This window comes from Gallus gallus, chromosome 5, assembly GCF_016699485.2.
Source record: "Gallus gallus isolate bGalGal1 chromosome 5, bGalGal1.mat.broiler.GRCg7b, whole genome shotgun sequence".
Taxonomy (NCBI): Eukaryota; Metazoa; Chordata; class Aves; order Galliformes; family Phasianidae; genus Gallus; species Gallus gallus.
This window is the reverse complement of record NC_052536.1, coordinates 36,510,227-36,527,123: the sequence shown is the minus strand read 5'-3', so window position 1 is coordinate 36,527,123 and position 16,897 is coordinate 36,510,227. Positions and strand designations below refer to the sequence as shown.

The 16,897-nt window shown below is 37.6% G+C and overlaps 1 protein-coding gene across 16 annotated transcripts in view; it reads right to left on the bottom strand.

Moving 5' to 3' along the window:
* Positions 1-16,897, bottom strand: part of MIPOL1 (mirror-image polydactyly 1) — a 182,372-nt gene that overhangs the window by 131,286 nt on the left and 34,189 nt on the right. For 9 of the 16 annotated variants that reach the window (XM_046941956.1, XM_025150911.3, XM_004941766.5 and 6 more), the window contains 3 exons: positions 5,668-5,860; positions 3,635-3,770; positions 1,951-2,056 (listed from right to left, as the gene is read on the bottom strand). In XM_046941956.1, coding sequence (XP_046797912.1) covers positions 1,951-2,056; positions 3,635-3,770; positions 5,668-5,860 — 435 coding nt within the window. The remainder of the gene's footprint in view (positions 1-1,950; positions 2,057-3,634; positions 3,771-5,667; positions 5,861-16,897) is intronic. The other 7 variants (XM_046941959.1, XM_046941958.1, XM_046941957.1 and 4 more) reach the window with 1 other exon arrangement.

Below are 16,897 nucleotides of genomic sequence, written 5' to 3'. Positions count from 1 at the left end.
TGAAACACACAGAGTCTTTATTAGGTTCTGCTTGTCCATTAGAATTCTCCCCAAGGCTTTTACGACAGACACGTATAGACCTCCACAAAGACACATACAGACCTCTATAAATTCAGTTTACATCATTCACATCATTCCAGATTTCAAAATGTTTATTCAAACTTAGGAAGAGTCTTAGAACAGTAAAATGGGAAGCAAAAATGATAGACATTAACAAGGCTACTACTGCTACTTTTTTTTTCATTTTCCAAACAGCTTAAGTTCCAAATACTAAGACTCAGCCTCTCTCGCAGCATTTAAAGAATTTTATACTTCCTGAACCAGTAAAAGATGCAAAAACATTATCTTTTTAAAAGACTATCCTTATTACTCATTGCAGCTCTCACTAAAATTTGGCATACTCTTCTTTTTTTTTAATTGTAATAACTATGATAATTATTCTATTAATATACCTGCCATACTGTTTTAGAGGGAACATCATGCTTAGGACATAATTAGAAAGTTTAGATAGTAATGCAGGAGAAAACAATTTACTAACAAATATTTCAATTGTTTCCGTAACAGGGAGACTAAATAGCATTTTGACAGTCATATATTCATTTCCAGGTTTTAACGAGGCTTTAACACCTATATCAAATAGAGTATTTATGTGTTACAGGTGCACAGAGGTAAAACACTGTGCAAACATTCAAGAACAAACACAAAACTTGGAATTCAACCCAAACAATTTGCATTAGCATTTGGCTGATGGATACAACTATGATATGCAGTTCAGCCTTCTTTTGTCTTCTGGAAATACAGAAACAAGATTATTTAGGGTGATAGAAGAGTAAAATTCTGCCTGTATTTCACTTGAACTTGACTTCTAATATCTACTTTCTCCTTTCTCATCCTCTACCACAGAAAATTTAGCAATTTTCTTCTACTTGTAATATGCACAGACTAACTTACTCTAAGGAGTTTCACATAAAGTGTAAAGTCAGCCATCTGCTTTTTGGGTTTATTTTCATTGCTGTTTTTCTAGTTACTCCTTATTCCAGTACCGCTATTTTGGGGACAGGTATTATTACTATCAATATTATTTGTCCTCCACAAGGACACGACTTTACCTACCTTACACTGTATTTATGAACAAATAATATGATTAATTTAGAAAAGTACTCTCATTAATTTGAAACACCTGGAGGAAAACCTTAGTGAATATTTCATCCACTGAGTACAAGATACACATTGTCACTTTTCAATAATAATAAAAATACTCACCTTCATTAATTTAGAAATTTCTTTAACAACAGAATGCAAACTGCTTCCAGTTTTGTGTGTATACCAAAGGATGACTGACAACAAATATAAGCATGTATCCACTCTTAACTATAAACTTATAAACTTTTCATTTTGGCTATTTGTGTAAGTCTCTTTCACTGGAGACATAACACAATCAGACAAAAATTCATTAAGTACCAGAAGAATACGTATTTTCAAGAAAAGTGCAGGTCTCTAGCTGAGGTGAATGTGCGACTATCTTCATACACCAGGAGAGGGGTAGTATTGCTCTGAATGAGCTAAAACAATAAGTGGTATTTGAACTGCTGGTTGAAAGGTAGAGGCACTGGTAATCATTATTTCCCCTTGTTTGTTCAGGACCTTCCAACAAAACAAACAACCTTTTTGTGATTGGATTGACATGGTGTTAACAATGCATTTAATGCCCAAATCAGTATGAATACAGGTAAAGCTCCTGCTAATACCAGTACCAGGATGTTAAAGCCACCTATTTTCTAAGCAACTCTAAACAGCCACACACGCACCAAAAAAAAAAAAAAAAAAAAAAAAAAGTCAAATCTTCCCTCCTTTAGCAAATAAAGCTAACACTCACTAGGCCACGTCATATAGCAACCGCGGGTACTGTATGAGCCATATAGCCATCTGTTAAATGCTTGCCTACCATACCTGCAATCTTTTCTGCAATCTTAGCTTCTGTAGCTCTCTCTTGCAGTTCTAAGTCCAGTTTTATTGTCTTCAACTCCTTGTCCTTTTCCAACAACTCATCTTGAAGCTGAATTGAACAAGTGTAACAAAATATTAAATTGCAGTTTTCTTACCCGCAAAATACAAATATTGGTAACACCACAGAAATTCAATTTATTATATTTATTTATTTAAAGGACAATTTTATTTATTTAAGATCAATTGTCTTATCTTGCTCTTTGAGAAAAGCAGCAACATGTATGACATTGTTTTCATTTGGGAATCCCCTCTTCAGATAACACTATCTGTAGTCCTTCTTGCTAAGGAAGTTCAGTTACATGGAATACAATGTAGGTGGTGACTGCATGAGTAACTTATTTCCCATCAAGAGTACTGACATAATTTATGTCTGAAGAGCAGTAAATGCATAATTTTCCATGTGCATCACCTGATAGAAAACTAATATTCTTCTACGTGCTGAGCAACATTTTAATTGGCAGTTCACTGGCTCTGCTTATGGAAAAATGTCTGAGCTTTCCACTGAACAGTCAGTGACATTTCATGTAATAACAGGATGGTTGAAGTTGGCAGGCCCTCTGGGTCCAACTGCTCCATCCCCTGCTCAGGCAGGGAAACCATGAGCAGGTTGCCCAACACCACATTCAGGCAGCTTTTGGAGATCTCCAAGGAAGACGTTTCACAGCCTCTAGGTAGCTTGTGCCAGTGCTCAGCCATCCACACAGTAAAGAACTGCTTCCTGATTAGATGGAACCTCCTGTGTTCCAGTTTGTTCTCACTGCCTCTTGTCCCAGCACTGGGGAGCATTCAGTGGAAAGGTTATACACTTTTCTGTTGTTTATGCAGATACAACTGTGCCTAGTGGTAGAAACAATGCAGTGTGCAAATAGGATGGAGTCTTATTCCCCTCAGCATAGAGGTATCCAGGTGAGCTTGCTATATGGATCTCAGGTACAGAAGTATGAGATCCAGATTCTGTTCATGAAACACTGGCCTTTTTTTGGTCCTTTTTTGCATTTACAAGCTTAAAAACTTATAATGAAATGCTTGAGCCACCTCAAATTAGAAACGGAGTGTTTAATGAAATATATCAGGTGTACTGCAGAACGTGTTTCAGATTTTGAATTGTGTCACTGTGTCATCATTTGAATCACTCATAATAGAGAAGCTACAGTCCTGTCTTCATTATATCAAAAGTACAAGAGAGACAAGGGGTAGCAGAAGCAAAACATACTCAAATGACATATACAAAATACATTGTCCGTTCTGATAACATGAATAGGATGCCAGTCATCACTTCAATGTGCTCTATTGTAAATAGTTCCGCACATAATAAATACGTTTAATGTGGAGACTCCAGTCCACAAGCTTTTTCAAGCCAAAGAAAACTTTTCCATTAGCGTCAGTGGGTTTTTTATCCATGATGCAGGAACTTATGTCACTGATTAAAAAGGTCAAAGAGCAGGATGAAAAAAATTTTAATTCTAGAAAAGCAGTTGTTAACCAGGCACTAAGAATCCAAAACGACTAGAAAGTTATTGTTTGGAGCACTTAAATAACGAAACTAAATTAGGAACAGTTTAAAATTTATGCTTTGTGAGACAACTGAAAAATAGTAAATTCTGTGATCTGAGTATTGAAACTGTACCTTTTTATTTTTGGCCCTTAGGGTGTCCAATTCTTTTAAGAGGAATGAAGTTTCTGTCTTTCCACCAAAACCTGTGGCATCTTCCCATGAGGATATACATTCAGGGAGTATTTTCCCCCTTCTCTCTACAGCACTACTTATAGGAGAAAGAAAAAAATAATAATAATGCAAAGAACACTTCACCTGCCCAAAATGTATGCAAAAATAAATTAACAACATTTGTTAACTGTTACAAACATGTTCAGAAGCAGTAACCAGAACGTCTTTCTGTCACATCTTAAATCTGTAATTCTAAAAGAAAACTTGTAAGTATGGAAATAATAAGCAAATATACTACAGTGCTAATGCATAAAACTGACGAATATAAAGTGGCTATAAACAGAAAATGCTTATGAGAAAGCAAATATTAACATGGAAAAACAAAGCAGTGAAACATTTGGGGATCAAATTAATGTTCAGATTAAAAGAAACCAAATTCTTCAGGATGGACAATTTCACATGAAATGAAATGAGAAGACAAGATCTAGAAGTTTGTATTGCAGAAAACTATAAAATTATTGGGCTATTCTAAATATTATATTTGATGACACAAATTCCAGTTTTAAGGTTACTTTATTTAGCCAGAGACAGCAAAAAAATGAGAAAAGATTCAATTAAGTATTTTTGTTAGAAAGAATGATAGATTTAGCTGTTGAAGCCTTGTAACAATTATCTTTCAATCAGTAGATAGACTGTTGTGCTGACAACAAACACGAAAGCCCAAACTGACTAAAACATTATTTTTTCACTATTTGTAAATTACATTAAAATGCAAACTTCAGAAACAGCAATACAAAGATGGCTGGAAAAAATCTGTCTCGAGAATTTAATAAAACTCCCTGGTTATCCCTTGACAGTTATGGATAACCCAGATCTCACTTCCAGGATTGGAGCAAAATAAATAGATTCATGGATTAGAAGGGGCTATCAGTCATAAAAAGTAGCCACAGAAAATCAGCCCCGTTTAGTTGCTCCTTGTAGGGCATATTCTCAAAGCCCTTCACAAGCCTTGTTGCCCTTCTTTGGACCTGATCATCATAGATGGCTTGTGTTGGAAGGGACTCCAAGGATCATCACGTTCCAAGCCCATGCCACAGGCAGGGCCACCAATCTCCACATCTGGTACTAGACCAGGCTGCACATCCAACCTGGTCTTGAACACCTCCAGGGATGGAGCATACACAACCTCTCTGGGCAGCCTATTCCAGCACCTCACCACTCTGGATGTCAGGGAGAAGTTTTTTACAATCTAAACCCTCCCTCCTTGAGCTTAAAATATATTACGTATATATTTTTAGTATACACATTATAGTGCATATATTACATCACATATAGCATGTGTGTGCATGTTTCTTAAGATTGCAATGTAGGGCCATAGCTTAGTACAAAAGTTAATGACAGAATAGAATCTTCAGACTTTGTATCACACTCTTCAACCATATTTGCCCTTCTCCAGATTCCTGTCACAGACCCTGCCTACAAAGTATTACAATCCCTCATCTTTAGTCTTCCAACTTCACCTAGATTTCACCCTGATTCGTTCTTGCTTCCTAGCTTATACCACCTAATTACCTAATCAGCCATCATCAGGGTACATTCATGGTGTAAAGCCACACGTACTACTAGATTTTAGATCACCCTTTCTGAATCTTACAATATGCATTTTTTTAAATTATCTGAAGAGATCACAATTAATTGAAGTACTGACAGTGTGCAGATAAGCCACTGCCAGGATCATTTTTTTTTATAAATGCTGGAGGAAACAGTGGAAAAATGCTGCGTTCCATCAGGAAAGGACAGATATGGTGGTCACAGTTACACGTATAAGCTATCAACAAGTACACAATGCTTAGACAAATCAGTTTTCCTAGTTAAGTAAAATGTAGATTTACTGATTCTCAGCTTCCCTGACATTATCAAAAAATCTTGGCTACACTGTCTGCATTATGAGTCTTGGGGAAAAAAAACAAACATATTTTGAGCTGTTTCTGTACCTTGACTCTCCAGGACTGGAACTGAACTGAGCACACATATTTGGAGGTCTTCCTTGACTGGTTACTGACAAATCCGAAAGTTTCAGTGCTTCATCTTCTGCTTGGATGAAAAAATCTGTTTTTTTGGAGGAGTTTGGATGAAACTGAAATTCCGCACCGAAGTCTTCTCTTTTCTGTCCCAGGATGCAGGTTTCTAATTGGAAACACACGTGAATGTTTTTGTTGTTGTTTTGAAGAAAAAAGCACACTTTTTTTTAATCACTCAAAAATGGTTTGCTACATGGTTATTTGTAGCAAAAGGGAGAAAGTACTCTATTTTCCCATTCACACCTTCTTCATTCCACTAAGGAATGAGCACTGTGCTGCTTCAAGCACTGATATAGGAGTTACTACCTACTTACTGGATTTTTCTCACGCAGTCCTGAAAAATTCACCACCATTTCCCAATCCTTCTCCCCTTCAATGACTGCTTAAAATGACCTCACAGTAATCTCTATCCTAGTGAGGCATGATTAATTTCCACTCTAAACAAGTGAATTTTCAGATTGTGAACTACAGTTCTACTTACATTGAGGTCTTTTTCAAATGCATTTTGGTTACAAAAGGAGTATTAACAAATTGTAATTAGCAACAAACAATTTAAGGTCCCATTGGTCACTCCCAGAATGCGTAAGCTAGAGGCTCAGACAACTCTACAAGAACAACATACAAGAACCCAGAGAATGCAAAGCACAAATTGTGTCAAAGGGAAAAATCATCTGATTGTAATGTTGAGTATGATAGGTAGTTCTCCTAAGCCTGGCTACTAGATATTTTTAGGACATATTTCTGATATCAAGGTATTTAAATAAAAGAAGGATCTACATACCAAGAATATTCTTTCATAAAGGAAGAACAAGTTTTAATTATAGAACTATATTAAAAAATGATGAGGAAGACATATAAAAAAACTAAAAATGGAAAAAAAAAAGGTATTTTTCACAAGTAGAGAATACACAATTAAGCTTTTGCTTATTTAATAAAGTTAGCATTTCCAGTCATTTTGGATAAATTGTACTTTAAATACTCTTTGATTCAACTTTACTTCCACCTCAAAAAAAAAAAAAAAAAAAAACAACAAAAAAAAAACAGATTCATCAAAAATAATAAGATATTGACACCTACAAATTGCCTGAAAATGTACATCAATCAGCACCAAGGTGTCATGCTGCGTATAAAACAGAAAAGCACAAATTCCAAGTGAAAAAAATACTAAAGCATGTCTGTAAAATCAGCTGCAAGAGATTCTTCTTTCCATGAAGAAGGAAAGGCACAGGCAATGGCACAGGCAACATCCTGAGTGCAAAGAGATGACTTCTTGTGGATTGGCTGGAGATGGCTTAATAAGTCCCTACAAAAAGCTGTGCATTACCATCTTGTAGAGAAATCTTCATACATGCAGCTCATCCATATTCTCTTTATCTACAAGTTCTCTTGAATCCACTCTCACTATTTCTCTAACCTACAACCACTGATTTTCATACTAGAGAAAAAACAGACAATAGTGCAGCGGAATCCTTGTTTCTGAGTAGTAATAAGCATGAGGGGATCATAATCTGATAAGACACTAATTAACAAATATAATCTACTGCTGTTTTCAGTACTGTGATTGAAATGTATTCCTCGTATCAGATCCTTTTGCAGCTAATGCTGAAATTGAACATAGCCACCTGGATTCTGAGCAAAAGTACACTGTTCACTGACTCAGAATCCTGTAGGCTTGTGAGCAGAGATTCCTTTAAGGTCCTGCTACATTTTAAAACCGCATTCAAACTCTCATTCCTCCTTACCGTATATAGAATGAATTATTTCTAAAGAAACAGGCAGTAAGAAATCAACTGCTAAGAAACTATCCCAACATAGGAACGATTAAATTTTGAATCCTCTCTAATTAATACTGCACAAAAAACAATGTAGTCTGAATTTTAATACTTGCAAAGCCTTTTATGGGAGGCATAAACTTGATTGTGTTTCCCATTTGATTTCCAATATAAAGAACTGCCAGCCAAACACGTCATCCTATCCACTTCTTCCATTTCAGACACAGTGACCTGTGTATGTATATATTTATATATAAATATTGCTAATTATGCTCTCACCCTCTGAAGGAGGGGTGTAATGTCAGTTGCCTTAACAACCTTTTCTCTTTCTTCTTCAGGCATCAGCATTTTCACCAAGGCTGTCATCCCTGTTGCAGACTGGTCCCAGGTGGGTGCGATTCCCAAAGACAGATCTTACCAGTAAAGACTGAGGTGAAGAAGACATTGAGTAACACAGTCCTTTGTCACCACAGCCTCTGCTACATTTAAGCAGTGGGGCAACATTTCCACACTGTTCCTTTTGCACTTTATATATCTGTAGAATCCTTTTTTGCTTCTCTTCTCATCTGTTTTAAGATTAAATTCCAGATTCCATCCCTGCACTAAGAATATCTCTTTATTCTTCCTGTTCCCATTTCCACATCTTCTATGCCTTCATTTTATGCCTGAGTTTAGCCAGAAGCAAAAGGCATTTGGCTGCCTTTGCTTGATTTCCTGCTTGTTAGGATTGACCATTTTTTAGTTTGGAGTAGGCAATTCTCAAATACCAGTGAACTCTCTTGAATACTTCATCGCTCCAGGACTGAATCCGTTATAATCCTTCCAAACAGATCACAGAGGAGTATCTACTCTCCTGAAATCCAGTGCTGAGGTTCTGCTTCTGCCCTGCACCCCCCTCTCAGGATCCAGAACTCTACCGTTTCATAACAATTGCAGCCAAGGCTGCCTCCCACTCTGACATCTCCAACCAGTACTTCCTTGTTTCTAAGTACTGGGTTCAACAAAGCACCCCTCCTTGTTGGCTCAGCAATCACTTTCTTTGGCAGTTGGCAACAAAGTACTCAGAAATCTTCTACACTGTGTCCTGCTGTATTGACCTTCCAGGGGATTACTAGCATCACTGAAGTCCCCTATGAGGACCAAGGCCTGTGAACATAAGGCTGCTTCTTCTTATCTGCAGGAGGAGGTAAACATCTGCAGATTAACTCCTGATTAAATCATGGGCCAAATTTAAGATTGGGATACTTCATGTGTCCTTTCGTTTGTAGGTGAAACCATCTGGAAACGAGAAAAGAATTTAGCCTGGGACTGGACCCGTTTTGGCATTTATTACCTCTAATGTTGCTTCTTGAAGTAAGTCATATTTGCTACACACCTTTCCATCCAGATTCTATTCCCTGAAATGCATGGGAAAGACTGAGCACCATACAGCAAACCTGTAAGTGGCATTTCTGGAAATACTAGATGAAACACTTAGGAACTATCTTTCCCCCTGTTAGCACTGTAAAAGAGAACAAGACAGCAGCCTTCTCCACTCAGAATCAGAAGCACTCTGCTCAAGGGCATTAAGGTTAAGAGTTTTTTCACTTGTTTAACAAAGCTTCAATTAAAAAACAATTTTTTTTTTTTGTCAACTTGCTATATCTGTCATTAGAATGCTTTGAGGAAGGCATTTTGAACATTGTCATATCAATGAGAACAGTGAATTTTTTATTTCTAAAAACATTTCTCCATTTAGTCCGTGACACTGCTCCCCACCCCAAGTAATTTAGGCCTTGGTACATGGTAGATTCTTGTCTTCCCTTTAAGCCAAGTAGCAACATTAATCAATGCACTTCAGTGCTTTTCTTCATGCCTCCTGCAAATTGTATTATGCACTAATTACCAATGCTGCAGAGACACACTGGGGAGTAAGTAGCATTTGCAATAATCAGGCTGCACAAAGAACATCAGAGAAAGCATACAACAGCCTTGAAATCTTTGGGAAAAAATGGTGCAGTGTTCATTAAGTGGTATCACCACCATTGATTCTGGTTCTTGAGTACACTAAACAACTTATTTTCCATATAGAATATAACAAGTTCAGTAGCTCAGATTAATATTTCACTATAGGGAGAAGCTGAACAGCTGATCTTCTGTTTTATGTATTTATCTTGAATGAATAGCTCATTCACATTGAGGGAAAGAAAGGCAAATGTTAGGAAGAAGAAATATAAAGACACTAGAAATAAAGCTGGGAATTGATTGTGGGAGAAGTAGGGAGAAGATAATGTCGTCATAGCTTGAAATAGCAAACGTAGAACAGAATTCAATGTTGGTAAGCTGGAAATAGTTAAAAAGTCAAAGTAAAAATATTGAACCTAAAGCAATTGGAAGGCAGCCGCAATTTCTCAGAGCTTTTTCTCAGAAAGGGGGACTGGAAGTAACAGAGGTGAAAGAGCATCAGAGAATCCTGTAATATGGAAACCGATAATACAGAAAGAAGCATTGAAGATGCAAGAGCACAGAAGTCAGGGTTTTACCTTCAAGGTCAGGGAGGCAGCAGCCTCTTTTATGCACAGCTAGTGAGATGCATTCACCATTCCACCATCCAGTGAAGCTGGATCCCTTCCTGTCTGCAATTTTTAGCACACCACTATCCAAACTGCTCTGATCAGCTCAGATTTTTGCAGGGGGGTCTATGAGGAACCACAACAAAAGGAAAAAGCAGCAGCAGCAACAAGAAAACCTAGAACATGCACACAGCACTGCAGAATCTATGGTTGGCTACCATCCACCCTGCAGTGGATGATGGGGGCACCAGAAGTCCCAAACCAGTTTCAGGTGTAACAGTAGTTACCGACAGCTTCCAGGTATTTGTTTTAAGTCAGTCTGTAACACAGATAAAGCATGTTCTTCTCTGCCTGCAAAAGACTTGCATGAATGAGCCCCTAAAGGAACGGGAGTAAGAGACAGAATAGAAAGAAAGAGTAAAATGGGGAAGGAAGAGAACAACCATACACATTTTGGGGAAAAAAAATAAGCAGAACAAAACATGGTGCTGTACTTGAAGAACTGACTACAAACTCAATAACTAAATCCCTCCAAAATCCACTTGTTAACAAACTAATAAGAAGACATACTCCTTTTTTCCCCCCTCCCTCTCTCCCGGGGCATGGGTCTGTGGGTCGCCCTGTCCCGTTAGTCACAGAACTGGGCCAAATTGACCCATAAACCACTGATAGTTTGACACTGTCTCCCATAGTATTCTCCTGCAGAAGCTGGCAGCCTGTGACTTGGACAGATATGTTCTCTGTTGGGTAAAGAACAGGCTGGATGGCCAGGTCCAGAGCGTGGTGGTCAGTGGAGTCACACCCAGCTGGTGACCAGTCATGAGTGACATTCCCCAGGGGGTTGGTACTGGGACCTGTTCTGTTCAATATTTTACTGATAATGGGATCGAGTGCACTCTCACTAAGTTTTCAGATGACATCAAGTTGGGAGGAAGTGTCAATCTGCCTGTTGGTAGGAAGGCCCTACAGAAGGATCTGGACAGGCTGGATAGCTGGGCTGAGGTCAGCGGGATGAAGTTCAACAAGTCCAAGTGCCAAGCCTTGCACTCTGGCCACAGCAACCCCAGGCAATGCTACAGGATTAGGGCAGAGTGGCTAGAAGATTGCATAGAGACACAGACCTGGGGATACTGGTTGATGCTCAATTGAACATGTGCAAGCAATATACCATAAAGAAGGCCAATTACATCCTGGCTTGTATCAGAAATAGTGTTGCCAGCAGGAGCAGGGAAGTGATGATCCTCTCTATTTGGCAATGGCGAGGCCACACCTCGAGTACTGTGTACAGTTTTGGGCCCCTCACTACAGGAACAGGTGCTCAGAAAAGGCAACAAAGCTGGTGAGGGGTCTGGAGCACAAGACTTATGAGGAGTAGCCGAGGGAGCTGGTATTGTTTAGCCTCGAGAAGAGGAGGCTCAGGGGAGACTTTATTGCTCTCTACAATTACCTGAAAGGAGGTTGTGGTGAGGTGGGAATTAGCCTCTTCTCCCATGTAACTAGTGACAGGACAAAGGGGAATGGCCTTAGGTTGCACCAGGGCAGATTCAGGTTGTACATTAGGAAATACTTCTCTGAGAGAGTGGTCAGGAACTGGAATGGGCTGCCCAGGGAGGTGGTGGAGTCACTGTCACTGGAAGTGTTCAAGAAACATTTAGATGTTGTGCTGAAGGACATGGTTTACTGGCAAATACTGGTGATAGGTGAATGGTTGGACTGGATGATCTTAGAGGTCTTTTCCAACCTTGGTGATTCTATGATTCTATTCTATGATTCTAACTTTCCCAGCTATGGTAATTAAATTAGTACTATGCCTGAATTTTCATTCATGAGCTGAAAACAACAACTAAGTCTTTCTGACAAACATTCATCCTCTCAGCTGTTTAACTACTGCAACTTCTACCAAACAGAATGCTTGTGAAAGGCTCAGATAACTAAACAATTCACCTCATACTGAATGATTAAAAGGCATAAATTGTGAAAATTAGTGGGAAGGAAACAAAACTAAAGGATTTTATAGATATAGGTATGTAAGAAAAGAAATTGAGGCTGGTGGAAGAAATCTGATCCTATTGCTTGACATAAGTGAAAAAAAAAAAGAGTTGGGTTAGGATTTGTGCACTTTCAGAGTGTCTGTCCTTTCCTTTTTCATTTCTACTGGAGCTAACACAGACACAGCATGTATAATAGATATGCATACCTAAAGAGTGTTCTATTATTTTTTAACTTCCTCTCACAATTTTATTGTTTCCAAAATCTGTAAGCTTGTATTCCCAAGAAAAGATGCAGTACTTATTTTCAAGAAGAAAGTAGTTCCTGTTTCTGGAAAACAACTACAAAAGCTCTGTACAGAAAGTTTAAGGTCAAGATACATTTTCTCAAAAAAAAAACCAAAACAAAACAAAACCAAAAAGCCATAAGTAAAACAAACAAGTGCACCTTTACTCACCTTTGGGTTTACTACAGATATACTTAAGATATAGTTACTTTGCCCCCTTCAGTATCATGTAGTCTAGAGAACCGGTAACTTTCAATTACAAATAAATCACTGATATTTTATGACACTTCCTACTGTTCAAAGAAAACTGGACAACCTTTAAGATGGTTATTCAGTAGGACCCAAAGATCTCACTAAATCACTCATGCAGCAAGACAGAATGGCAGTCACAGGAAACCTGATAACATCAAGACTGAGCTCTGAATAGTTTTGTAATATCAATCTAATTCCTTTTAATTTCTCAGTGCTCTGCATAGCCAAAAATATCACATAAAGAAGTGCCAAGGCATTGGTGCTTATGAAGAGGAAATAGCCACAAAGACGCATTGTATGTTCAGTGTCCCAGCAATCATCAAGTGAAAAGGATGAGGCAACACTTACTGAGATAGCATACGTGCACTTACTGTAAGAAACAATCATCAGAGGTTCATTTTAAATAAATCTTGAAAGCAATATTTTCTCGAGATATTTTAGAAAGGATACGTAAGTACCATGATAGTCATTTTAGTATGAACAAGACCAAAGCACACAAAAGCCATGGTGGAAATAAAACTGCAGAAGTTGTGTTGTACCATGGAGGCTGTTACCTCACTGGTGGCCCTTGCTGCATTCTCCTCAGAGACATGGAATTCTTTTCTCTTCATCAGGAAGGCTTAATGCAGCTTGAATACTGCAAAATGCAACTAATTTCAAATGGATTCCAAGAAAAATATATCATTTTTACCTATTAATGATAATGTTTACAGAACCAAAAGATTAAGAGGAATTTCAAATAATCTTCCACATTCCTTTATGATGATGACCTTAATTCACATGACAGACTACAGTATTTCTACATTAGAAGACTGACATGCAGTGTACATATAGAGAAACTTCTAGTAAACTTCTTGTAATTTCAACAGAAGGCAGAAGAAATGGCCACTTTTCTTTTTACATTGACTATAGTTTTAATACAAAAAACGTGAACAATTAAAACTGTCAGTTAATCTTTTTAGAAGTCAGATTAATGAAATACTAAAACTCTAATGAATGATCATAGGCTATGGTTTGTACTTATTAAGTCCAAAATCCCAATGAAAGAAATCAATGAATTCTTATCAGAATTTTATTGAAACAGTTCTCTGCAAATTAAGTAAAAATAACTTAAGCTGTATTTGGAATTAAAGCTTGCTGTATATCTTGTAACATAAACACACACACACACACACACACACACACACACACACACACACACAAAAGAGGCTTGAAAATACCTTTCTGTCAGCTAAAATACAGACAAAAGTCAGAAGTTTAATGATTCATTTTTAATTCCTTAAAGGAATCTGAAGAGAACACTGAATTCATTCTATGTTAGCAACTTAAGCAGGGGTGGACATCTGTGTTACTTTGAGTGCTTCTTTATTCACCTGTACTTGCATGGAACACTGGCAACACCCTTCATAAAAAAATAAATTGAGAAGAAGATTAAGAACAGTTGGAGTTATTCTGGCAAAGGCTATTTTTTACAATTCTCTGAGGACTGATTATTTTTGTAATGATGTTTCCCTTGACTGCCTCTCATCAAGTCTTTTGCTCACCTATTTTGCATCTAAGCAGCAACTGAAGAAAGTACCATTAAAAAAGGTAGAAAAATGCTTCCAAGTCCTTAGAATATGTCAGCAACCATGATTTCGGTAGTCACTGCAGTTAATCGTGATGCATTTATTAATGTGCAAATATCACACATTTCCTTTGGCATTCCACTCTCCGTTTGCAATTCATTAACACTGTTATTTTAAAATATTAGTCTCTGAGAAGACACCAGATTTTCACTGGATCGGTCTCGTACTTGAAAAAAAGCATTTTTATACTCTGAATGCATCAAAACAGTAGAATCTTTAAACAGATACTAAGTGGGATTCACAGCAACACAATGTTAGTTCTAATGGATGGATGATTGTGTTTGGTCTTTTGAAACTTTAAAGTATAGGTAAGTCTTGATCACACAAATTAATAAATCCTAAAGCTGGAGTTAACAATAACCATTACACCCAAATTCTGCAGCTTAGCCCAGCCAATTTTTCAAAAGGTCAGGTTGTGAACTGGAGAAGATCAGGGAGGTCCACCGCATAGCTTTGTTGCCAGGCATCTCTCGTCTGGATTGTTGCAGGCATTTATTAGTATTCGTCAGCAGACTCAACAAAGCAAACAAGAAATTCAAGCACGAATAATAAAATGAAATGCTGCTATATAACCCTTTGTCATTCAGCAAATATGGGACTTTTTAGCTACATTGTTCCTAAACCTGGGTTACTACTTTAATTTTTCTCCACAGTGCTGACTGAATGAGTATGCATGTGTGTTAAATGCAGAGCTCCCTTAACAACTGCAGGACTGCCATTTAATCTGTTGGTAGATGGACCATTTCCTGTGGGAACTCTAGCTATGATTTCCAGATCCACCAAATAAATCTCAGATTAAGATTCCAAATGAAACCTGCCTTTGGCAGATAAAAAATGTCAAGATGGATATAAACAGTAAAATTATAAATTATCTAGGTGTTGCACGATGACTTGATGTGCATTTTTTGTTTACACTTTCCCTGATATCACAACTATACAAGGCATTCATCAAATGTCACACTTTCATAATATTGGAGGCATCATTAAAACTGTTTGGCTAAGGACCTTGAAGTGTTTAAGCAGTAGCTCAAAAGTATATTTGTGCAAAGTAGAAGAATAAATTTACATATCAGCAGCAGCTCATAAGGGATGGGTAAATATTCTGTTTATCTCTCATTGTAATTCAGGTTAGTTTAAATACAGGGTTTCAGGATATCATTACAGCCTATATGGAGTTATTACATAATTTCCAAACATAGTGTGTGCTAGAGTTTTACTAAGCATGCTGTGTTTATATTTTCTAAAACAGCTGAAAACAAAGTAAACTCTTCTAACCCATTTTTCTTTTGCTATTGTCATCCCAGACAATTGCTTTTCACATATAACCTCTTTCATTATCTAAATCTTAATGATCCAGAACTCCCTTTTATCTAGGCAGGGTCATGTTTCCTGATGCCCATTAATTATAGTGGAAATTCTCTTATCCAAACGTACTCAACCTCCCCTACCACAAACAAACAACTAAGGCTCTGCTGAATTTTGTGTTCCAAGCTAAATCCCAGAAAAATACAGCTTTACAATTACTTAAGAAAAAATACTATAACTTTAAATGTCCAACATAAGAGAAAGGTCACTGCGTGAAGCAACAGGAAGACACCTTAACCACATACCCTGATACCCACATACCTCTACTAATAACACATGTGAACTCGCAGAAGTGAATCTCCAAAACACGGTAGAGATCCAGGGCATGCTTATCCATTAAATAAAGTCCTTTGTTACACCTTCATGCTGAACTTAAACTTCAGTCTAGTTATTAAAGTACAAGCAGCAGAAGTTTCTAAAGAAGAAAACACCCAAATTTCTGCACTTCTGCCAAGTTTTCTAAAGGTCCTGCTGATGCACCACATAACAATCACTGTGGGAGTAACTACTGCGCCTTTCTGAAGCACATTTCAAGTCATTCTGAAGTTAGCTGCACTCAGATTTTAAACACTAAGGAGATTCAAAGTGCAATATTTCAAGGCGTGCCCTCTCCCCGTCTGTAGTTCTTGCAGGACTTGGTGTAGATCGGGCACTACATATTTTCAGTTTTTTAACGAAATGATATCGTAACACTTAAATGAGTCAGGCAGATATTGAAGACTTATTTATTCTCCTTATGATGAGTCTTTCTCCACTCAGCCTGAACAAATGTGCTATATTTAACTATTCCAAATGTACAAGAAAAAGAAGGGGTAGGAAAAGGAAACATAAGAATTCATATATATGAAAGAGGGATATTTATAGGAAAGATCAGACAGCAGCGGATCTTCACATCCTATACTGTGCAGAGAAACCTACCACCATTCTTGCCACTTTAAAATGGGCAGCTATCACACAGCGAGTTTGAGGCTGAAAGTACAACACCCATGCAAGACACAAATTGAGTCATATTGAAGAGAATACTGCCTCTGTGCATATCATGTGGATTCCTCTGCATAAATACACAGGCAGTGTTCAGGTCTTCCTCCTTTTCCAGGTAAGCAGCATTCCTTATTGCTAAAAAGAGGGAAGGAGAGGAAGACCAAGCTCATAATATCTCATCTCGAAGCACGTGAAAGAAGAAACAGACTTCAATATGACAGTTGTGGTTTATTCTGCTTCTACTGCAGCCTCAGAAGAAAAGCTTCAGATTTACTCTAATTAACCTGCAGCTGTAATTGATGTATTTTGGAGAAAGAG